Consider the following 10,507-nt stretch of genomic DNA (forward strand, 5'->3'; position numbering starts at 1 on the left):
ATCTTTTAATTTGAAAAGCTCAAAACGTATCTTTTCGAAGCTTGCATTTATTTGCAGTGAATGACCCTAATATTAGAACTATTAATGTCTTCAAGGTTTATAAAATATAGAGTCATAGGAATATCTTCATCAGACTACAGTTTGAGCTTTTCTTTTTTTGTTGGCTACTTAATAGAACTTCAGCTAAATGCTTTAAAAAGCAATTTTAAAATGTTATTGTGGAGGCAGTCTGCAGATCTAAGGTATCATCTTGGATGGTTTTACTTGAACCCAGTACTGATATGTGTTTCAAGACCAATTCAACCTAAAATATTTGTTTAAAAATCACAAGTTACATTTTTAAAATATTGTTTCGATAGATCCAGCGCCTTCAAAAATCGTCTATAAACCAGCAAGAAGAACAGACAAGAAATAGAATGATGGAACAGCAGGTATGCCAATGAACAGTGTTATTCTTAAATGGCACAAATATACTGACATTTGATTCGATGTCTGAAATCTAAAATACTGAAATACATATCAAATGTTTCTATTGAGCATTGAGTATTCTGTAATTTCACTTTACTAGTTCTACTTTCTTCCATTTTTTGAACTTGTAACTTGACACCAAATTTCTCCCGTATTGTAAATTCTGGAGTGATTAAGGTTAGTAGACAAATGGAAACTGATGTTGACTTGTATAATGTATGTTAAAAATGTTGAAGTATTATCTCAAAGTCAATTAAAAAATAAACTTAGACATAAATTCAAGTTGCTCAGCTGTAACCTTAAAGGAGGTCTAAACGAGGTTGGCCTCTATAGCTGAGGAGTGAAGACTGAAGAGTGAAATGCTGGTTGGGTCAGACTTATGGGAAAGGACAAAGACAATAAACAAATATTTAAATTGGGGGAAGTCCAATTTTACTTGAATTAGATGTGATTTGGGAAAAGTGGACTGGAGACAGCTGTTTGAAAGTAAATCAGTGTCACAGCAATGGGAGGCATTGAAGAAGAAGTGAGAAGGGGTCCCAGACACACATGTTCCCAAAAGGAAGGGGCCTCCCAAATCAAGACTTTTCAGGATGTCAAATAGCACACAGGATAAGGTTTAAAAAAAGAGAAGCTTCAGTAAACACTCAGAACTCAATGCTGTAAAAAATCTAGAGGATTATAGAAAGTGGAAGTGTGAATTTAAAAATGAGATCAGGAAAGTAATTGAGGTCATGAAAATATATTGGCAAATAAACTCAAAACAAACTAGATGTTTTACAAATGCATAAAGAACAAGACAGTAACTAAGGAAAAAGTATGAACCTATTAGAGGCTAAAATAAGATCCTGTGTGGAGGTAGAAAGGTAATTAAAGCATTGAAGGATAGAACTAAAGTCTAATCTTTACACTTTTAAGCTTTTATTTGCAGAGCTACACACAAGTAGCGCCTCCAATGCTAACTAATAGTCTGCTTATTCCTATATATGGAACACAATTGAATCCCCAGTTAATGTCTACCACCTGAACGTGATTAAACACCCAATTAATGTGATTTATATCACAGATGTGGCCACGGTTCTCAATATGTTGTTTATTTTTCTTTACAAAAGCAGGGGACATTATAGTTTGTGAAATATTGGATAGATGAACATATTGAGAGAAGAAATATTGAGGGATTTCGCATCTTTTGAAAGGAGTTAAATTACCAGGTCCTTCTGAAATTCTGGGTAGAATTTATCTCATGCAGCTCAGAGAAGCAAAGGTGGACATAGTGAGGCTCAGGCCATTTTGCAGTTGTCTCTGCCAACAGGCTAGAGGACTGTTAGCATTATCTGTCTTCCAATGAAAGATCATCAGCTTGAACTGTTAGCTCTGTTTTTCATAGATGCTGTAAGAGTTTGAGAGTTTTGCTTTTGTAACATTTAACAATTGGTTAAAAAGGGAGGAGGGGTAGACTGACCAATTTCGGACCAATCAGCCCAACCTCTGGTGGAGAAGCTGTTTGGAAAAAGAAATTGAGGAGGGATATAAATTATAATTTACAGAAGCACTGATTAATTAAGGTCAGACAGAAAGGATTTGATGGAGGAAATTCATGTCTGCTTAAGGTTGAATTATTTTGAGGAGGAAATAGGGAGTTGAATGACTGGTAGTATATTTGTACTCTGGATTTCAGCAAGGCTTTTGATGAGGTCCCACATGACAGACTGGTCAGAAGAGTCCATGGAATCCAAGGGAAAGTCACAAGTTGGATCCAAAGTTATCTCTCGGGCAGGAAGCCTAGGGTAATGGCAGTGAGGACAATTAAGAAATTTGCAGATGAGACAAATTGGCCATAGGGTTGCTAGTGAGGAAGAAATCTTAAGACTGCAGGTAGGCATCAATGGACTGTTTAGGTGGGCAGAAACATGGTAAATGAAGTTCAACCTGGAGAAGTGTGTGGTAATGTATTTGTGAAGAGCAACTAAGGCCAAGAAATATTCAATAAATGATCAACCAGAAGGGTAGAGGAACAGGAGGGACCTTCACATGTCCCCAGTTCCCTGAAGGTAGCAGGACAGGTAGAAAATGTAGTTGAGAAGATGTATGGTATACTTTCCATTATTAGCCAAGACCGAGAATACAGGCTGGGAAGCTATGTCAGAACTGTATAAATTATGATCTAGACCATAGCTAGAACAGTGCATCTAGTACTGGTCACTGCTTTACAGTAAAGATGTTATTTCATTGGAAAGGTTAGAGCAGTGCGCATGTTGCCAAGAAGGGAGAATTTTAGGTCTAAAAAGGATTGGATGGGCTTAGGTTGTTTTCTTTAGAATGGGGGGTGGGGGGGCTTAGGGGAGATTTAATTGAGATGTATAAAACTGAAGGTTCTGAATTGAACGGTTAGATTTATTTTGCATTACGGAGCAGCGAAGACAATAACCAGAAGCATAGGTTTAAATTAATTGCCTGCAATTAATTAAGTGCAGCTCCAACACTTTGACCACCACTTGTTGAGTTCTTGGTTGCTCAGTGGAGTGTTTCCTTGTTGCAGCAACCAGCAGTCAAATAACTGCATGCTCTTGTTACTGTTGCCTTGTGCTATGCTCTTGTATCCTCTAGATATTCCCCCCAAAAAATCATATTCCCAAATCTTCACAGTTATTCCAGGGCTAATCTTTTATTAGATGACATGCCTAAGTATAGCAACGATAGGAGAACTGTGTGTGAAAGTCAATTTTTTTTTTCAATTCACCTCCAGTAGGGATTAGATAGCGTCTCAACACACGCAAGTGATTCCCTCAGCAATACAGAGCTCTGTATTGCTATTTCTTGCTTTGCTGCTATCCTTTGCTAGCAATATGGCACTCAAATGGCTATTTGCATAAATCAATATCAATGTTTTAACTCTCTGCCCTATAATGGCCAAGTCTGTGCTGAGAATGAATTTCTCTGATGCATAATAATGCATACCAACAATTGAAATAGCTACAGCACATTTTCCCAACCCTCTTGATCCAACGGTAGCAACAACTCCGAGTTTTAAGAGAAGGAATTGTTTAAACATATAATTCTTGTTTTCAATAAGTTTTTGCTGTTTTGTCAACTTGGCCAAAATGAAGTGGTGTTAACGTGTTAAACAAGCAAGATGTGTCAAAGTGGCTTATGCAAAACGAGGTGCAAGATCTTTGTAGGATTGGTATCCTCTAACATCACTTGAATACTTGAAACCTAGTGAAATAGAAATCTGATTTTTCTAACTCAATGTGGAGGACGGGAAAGAGTGTGAAACTGATCCAGTTGGGTTTAGAAGAAAGCGATTGCATCCCCTGGAGAGGTCAGTTACCAGAGGGCATGGACTTGAGCTGATTGGTTGAAGGATTAGAGGGGACATGAGAAAAAACACGCAGAGGGTGGTGGGTATCTGAAATTCACTGCCTGGTTTGGTGGTGGAGGCAGAAACCCTCAACTCCTTGAAAAGGCACCTGGACCTGTACCTGTAACCTCCAAGGTGCTGGAAGAATGGGCAACTCATTTATTTTTGTTTCTAGTCAATGCAGACCATTGTGCCAGAAAATTTCTGTGGTTCTATTAATACTTTTAGTACTGCATCAATTAAGCTGGAATATGAGTTATTCTATGAGACATGGCCCATTCAAAATAGCTTGTGCAGCTGCAAGCTGGGAAATTGGCTGCTATTATTTAGTTCTACATGAAGTACATCAAAAAGAAACCAGTCAAGCTAATCCTGTTTGAAAGTTAAAATATTGTAGAGACTGAAAATCTGAAACAAACAGAAGATGCTGGCAACACCGTAGCTGTTTATGGTTTAGATGCGCACACCCTTCTTCAGAAGCCATCAGGGCCAATAATACAGATTGTTCAATGATCACTCAACACATCCAAGCGTTAGAAAAAAAAATCAATCATTAAACAACAGCACAATCTGGACACCATTTGTTATCCATTACAAGTGACCATTTGTATGCCTCTGTTTATGATCTTTCTACTTGTTAGTTAAGTAACTTCTCAAAGGCATTTCACATTTTGACATCTATTGGGCGTGACTTCACCTTGGTCACAGCAGATGTGGAGGTAGGGTGTGATTCTGTACTAAGAGGTTGGGTACACCTGACATAAACTTTGCCAAAATGGCTCAGAAGGCTGATGTCAATCCAAGACCATTGTTCGGAATCATTTAGAAGGGAATTAGTTTAAAGGAATTCCGTTGACCAGTTTGCCTATTTAACCCTTTTGTAAACTGGCTCAAAACTAGTGTTACTTGTCATTACCTAGCTGGAGTTGCATGCTTTGTAAATGACCTAACCTTGTTGATAAATTCATTGATCGATCTATTCCAGCATGAGGGATTTGAATTGTCACCTGAAGTAATATGGGTAGGTCTCTCTCCAGGTTTACTCGCGACAGTTGACTTTAATATTTAATATGAGACAATATTCACAGAAGCTAGTATCATTCCTCTCTCTTCCATGAATGAATTTTACTGACCTCTGGGTGTGTAGCTACAAAGCTATCAGTCACACAGGTCATAGCAGTGACTAATATGGGGAGTAGTATTATATTTCCCGTCACTAGCAGTCTTCTCTTGACCAGCCAAATTATAAACCAAACTTTAAAAGCTTAAAATATGCTGTGCATATTTTAAGCTTTTAAAAATAGCTTTTCTCTTCATACTTGGATAACTTTAATACTGCTTTTTGGCAAGCCGTAACAGAAGAAACCACCTGTAAACTGCTATATTGTAAAATAACTTCAATGTGAAGTTACTAATTTACGTTTATACAACCACACTTTGAATCTTTTATAGATGCAGAATCTTACTTTAGACTTTGAGAGCGAGAAACATGATCGTCAAAAACTGCAATATCAGTTGCAAAAAGTCTTGAAAGAGCTGCATAAGGCACGAGAGCAGATCACAAGACTGGAGAATACGGTAAGGATCAAGATAATTTATTGGAATAAGTTTCATTGGAAAGGTTATGTAGTTGATTTTCGTATATTGGTTGCACATCCAGTAGACTGAGAGGAATGTCAGGAGACATTCCCCACGTGTTACCTAGGAACATAAAGAATTGAGATAATCAAAAACTGCAGTTCATCTACTTTGTGTTCCACATCCTGATATGTCCATGTGCTGCATGTGAATTATTGTGGAATCAAATTGTGGTGTTAATGTTGTGCTTAATCATTTTTGTGAATATTATTCATCCACCAAATTTTTTGGTGCTACTTTAACAAGGATTTGCAGAGTAACGGTGAGGGTGGTGAAATATTAATATGCTGCCATCTGTTAATTCTGACAGCTCTTTTTGGATAACTAATGGCGCAGCTGATGTACATTTTTGGTCTATATATTTTATAATATGGTGGTGGAAGCAAGCACATTAGCAACATTTAAGAGGCATCTGGATGGATACATAAATAGGGAGGGAATAGAGGGATACGGATCTAGTAAGGGGAGAAGTTTTTCTTAGTCTAGTTAGGGCATCATGATTGGCACAGGCTTGGAGGGCCGAAGGGCCTGTTCCTGTGCTGTAGTTTTCTTTGTTCTTTGTTCTAATGTATAGAGGACATGATGTGTTTGCAGTAAATGTTGTCTTGAATCCCGAGCCCTTTGAGAGGATTTTAGGGACCTGTTGGAGCCTCATAGCCAACATTATTCGGCACCCACCAAGTGATAGATCAGATTTATTTAACAGCTAAATGGGCTTTGTGTGGGGTTTTCTTTTGATTCAAAAACATGTCTTTTCCCCAACCTGCACATGTTAGTCACTATGCTACCATCAACTTGATAATCTGCACCAGGTTAATGCAATCACCACAATTCTTTTATTTTACCCTTTTTAATTTGGGTCCAGCGCAGTTTGTGGTTTTCATATGGCAACCGCTTCAGGTTTTTGATAGCTTCACTTGGGAAAGTTAGCTAAATTTCTATCCAGCTTTGAAAAATACCAGGAATAAATCATTTATTAATTAAGACTGCTTGGAATTTGAATCTTCTGCTTCGCCTTCCTCTTCAGCTGTTTGATCTGTTGAAATATATGGTTTTCTATTATGTTTCTTAGCAGCATTTGCTCCTATTGTTTCCTGCTGAGTTGGTGGGCCCACTGAAAAATATGTTCTAAATTTGAAGCTGCTTTGTAGAGTGCACTGAACAAAATTTAGCTTGGAAATTTTTCTCTCAAAATCACTGCAGTCTTGGTGTCCTGGGTCTAAATGGGGTGTATTATTTGTAAAAATGTTTTCCTTCATGTGATTTGGGAATCGCCAGCATTTGTTACCCAAACCCTTGCACTGCAAACTTGGTAGGTCATTTCACAGGGCAGTTGTTGAGAGCTTGGAGCCCAATATAGGCCAGACCAGGTAAAGACAGCATGTTTCTTTCCCTGAAGGAGATTAATGAATCAGATGGGTTTTTATGACAATTGATGGCAGTTTCATAGTCACCATTACTGAGACTAGTTTTCAATTCTAGAGTTTGTTTTCTTAATTTATTCAGTTTAAATTCGACCAGGTGCTTTGGTGGGATTTGAACCCATGTCCCCAGAGCATTGGCCTGGGCATGGACTTCAGGATTATTAGTCCTGAGACTTTACCTCTACACTACCATCTTCCTATACATTCCCTAAGACTGTGGAATTGTGGTTTCTGACTTTTTTCAATTAATTTAATCCCAATTGGGTATCCTTTCAATGTGAGACTTGCTGTAAACTTGCTGAATACTTGGCTTCTGCTAGAATACTTTTTGCATAAGTTTGAATAATTGATTTTAAAAATCTACATATTCTTGTTTCAGCAAGTGCAAAACATCCGCCTCTCAGAACCAGTGTTGTTCAGAAATGGTGATGACGAAGACAGATCGCCTTTGCCAAAATCCAGTAATCATCTTGATGAGAGCTTCTTGGAATGTCCTAAATGCAAAGCTCAGTATCCCACGAGCCAGCACCGTGATCTGTTGGAGCATGTTGACTATTGCAATTACTAAATTCTACGTCATTTTTTCCTCACTTGTCCTGCTCATGCATTTGTAATCTAAAAGCTTTGGCATTGAAAAACACACTTTGGGACGGTAAATGAATTTGATCGAATAAGAATATAATTCAGAAGGCTGAGCAGGTCTGATCACTCGGACTCAACTGATTTTCCCAGTTTAAGTATATTTAGGAAGGGTTAACTTAATTGTCACTGTTTCTTGAGGCAGCATTGACTACCTCAAAACCTTTACAGGATTTGTCTCGATGCTCATTGTATTAATCACATGGCAACTATCTGAAGTATATCATGCTTAAAAAAATAATTCCTATCTTTAAAATAAAGTCAGAACATTTAAGACTTTGGAATTCAATGGCCCTATCTAAACTCCATTAACACAGCCCATTTATGACATTTTGTTTTAGGCTATGCCAGGTAGCAAAGTGATGGTGTTGATTAAGGTTTCTGCCCTGCCAATCATTGTAGCCTTGAAATGTATTCACTCAGTTGTATAATTAAAGCAGGGTGGTAGGGTAAAGTAACTTTGGGGCTGCAAATGTATTAGGTCCGGAATAAGGCTTCGCCGAATGACACGCACTACAGGGCTTAGCTCCTTTAATATATTCTTGAACAGAGTAGAGACATTCAGGTTTTCCTTCTCTTTTTCAACACTCCCCCCCACCCCCAGCATTTTGCTATTTTATTTGCACTTGAAAGAGTTAATATTTCTTATATTTGGTAAATTTGCTATGCATCTAAAATCTAGTCAGTTGTACTTATTTTCATATTTCGGAATATAATGTTTTGATGGAATATATTTTGCTTTTTATAATAGTTTATTGTGACCTGAAGCTGCAGTAGAGTACTTCCTGTTCCTCCACAAACCTGTTGTAATTTAGACAATTGTGTGTTGATATACCTCAAAAATCATTGATGTGTTCCGTGTCATCATGATTCGCCATGTTAAAGTTTCTGATGCATGCAAAGCTATCTGAGGACCTGCATAACCTGTCTAGATTGCATGGTAGCTCGTTCAGAGGCCTGGTGTACAGTATTAGTATGGCTGGTCTTGGTCACCAATGCTTTTTACAGTTTAAAAAAATACTTTACACTTTAATTACCCATCTATTTGCAATAGATAATCACCTTATAAAAGTACCAAGTTTAGCATAGATGCACAAAAAGTCTTCAGAGCAACAAGAATAAATTGGTTGGAATCCAATTAATATTAGCCCAGAACGAAGAAAATTACAAGGTGCAGCTCAGTTTCAAATATAAGGTTTTATTACAGGTAGCACTGATGGAAGACTTACTGCAGCTTTTTTTTTCCAAGTTAAAGCAAAATATTGCGATGAAACCTACTGGATAAATGCTACTTTTGGAAGTATTTTAATTTTTAAGACTTGATCTTTTGGATTTTAAGGTGTTCAAATGCTTTGTTTGGTTTAAGATTAAAGCATACAACCTTTTGGGAAAAGGGCTCGCTTGACCAATTCTGGAAAGGTAATGGTGCAGGTTCCAAATTCATTTTCACCCACCTCTTTCTATTCAGTGACACACTCCACCCATTCTATGGATACATTGGAATTTGAATTTGTTCTACTTTGTTTGCACTGTACATTAAGCCTGAAATAGGCAGTATATAGAATGGCTTAAAATTTAGCCTGTATCTCATGCAATATAGTGCAGGGCAGAGCACGAACTACAATAGTTTCCTTCCATTCTCTTTGAAAGTTTAGCATTTTATAAACATTTTGGAAGGTGCGTCTTTTTAAGGATTTTCTTCACCATCCATTGTAGCTCATAGGATAGGATACCAATCCGTTCCTAATCCTGTAATATTCTTGAACCAGTGTCTGAAAATGTTTTCCAATTCCTTCCTTGCACAGTGTAATAGGGAAACCTGTGGTATCTGGAACCTCACTGAAAACACAGCTAAGCCAAGCAACTCTTTGATAAAGTGGGAAGGCATTGCATATGTGAAGAATTATTTCTAATAAATTATTCTGCACACTTCATTCCATCCCCCCAATCAAATTTTAGATTCCTCTTCCAAACCTCCCCCTCAAGAGCAGCTGAATGTGAAGGTGGTGTTGGTATATTGGTTTGAATTCATGGTTAAAGGTTGAATGCTGACATTTGAACACACAAACCAGTAACATCCCAGAAATTCAATATGTTTACAACGCTTAAGTTATTTTAGATGAAATCAGAACAGGTTATATAAAGTTTTATTTCCCATTTTTTAGCCAATTGTCTATTTTTATAACCATGTACTTGGAGTGATGGAAATCCCAGACAATTTCTGTCTTTTTGCTTATGGGACTCCTTTTATTTGTAAAAACCAAACATTGCTGGTCCATTTGTATGCAACTTTTAATAAATGTCAGATGATTTACTAAGCAATCTTGCCCTTGCCTAATTTTATTTCCTCATGTCAGTGTAGATCTTAAATATTTTGTTCATTTCCAGGCGGTCTAAAGGACATGATTTTCTTCTTTATCCTTTCGTGGAATGTGGGCATTGCTGTCAATTGCTAGCATATGCTGCCCGCCCCTAATTGCCTATGACCTGAGTGACAGTTAAGAGTCAGCCACATTTCTGTGGGCCTGGAGTCACACTTAGGCTAGACCAGGCAGATTTCCTTCCCTAAGTGGCATTAGTGAACGAGAGAGGTTTTTACAGGAGTGAGGGGCCCCTGTCAGAATTCCGCAGGGAGCATTCCCTCCGCGATATGCTCGTCCACTCCTCTATCACACCCGACACATCACCCCCTGCCCATGGCACCTTCCCATGTAATCGCCAGAAGGTGCAACACCTGCCCCTTTACCTCCGTGCTTCTCTCCATCCAAGGGCCTAAACAGTCATTTCAGGAGAAGTAGTGTTTCACGTGCACCTCCTTTAATCTGCCTATTGCATTTGCTGCACCCAATGCAGTCTCCTCTACATCAGAGAGACCAAACACAGATTGGGGACCGCTTTGCAGAACACCTTCATTCCATTCACGAGCATGACCCAGATCTTCCTGTCGCTTTCCATTTCAACACCATTTTGCTGTCAT

At 38.1% G+C, this 10,507-nt stretch overlaps 1 protein-coding gene across 1 annotated transcript in view; it reads left to right on the plus strand.

Moving 5' to 3' along the window:
* cep55l (centrosomal protein 55 like) overlaps positions 1–9,850 on the plus strand; it is a 35,263-nt gene extending 25,413 nt beyond the window's left edge. Inside the window, exons 6-8 of the mRNA XM_078223533.1 lie at positions 360–431; positions 5,282–5,407; positions 7,271–9,850. Of these exons, the coding sequence (XP_078079659.1) occupies positions 360–431; positions 5,282–5,407; positions 7,271–7,459 (387 nt within the window). The 3' untranslated portion in view covers positions 7,460–9,850. The remainder of the gene's footprint in view (positions 1–359; positions 432–5,281; positions 5,408–7,270) is intronic.
* The last annotated feature ends 657 nt before the right edge of the window (positions 9,851–10,507 follow it).

Source organism: Mustelus asterias, chromosome 11, assembly GCF_964213995.1.
Source record: "Mustelus asterias chromosome 11, sMusAst1.hap1.1, whole genome shotgun sequence".
NCBI lineage: Eukaryota > Metazoa > Chordata > Chondrichthyes > Carcharhiniformes > Triakidae > Mustelus > Mustelus asterias.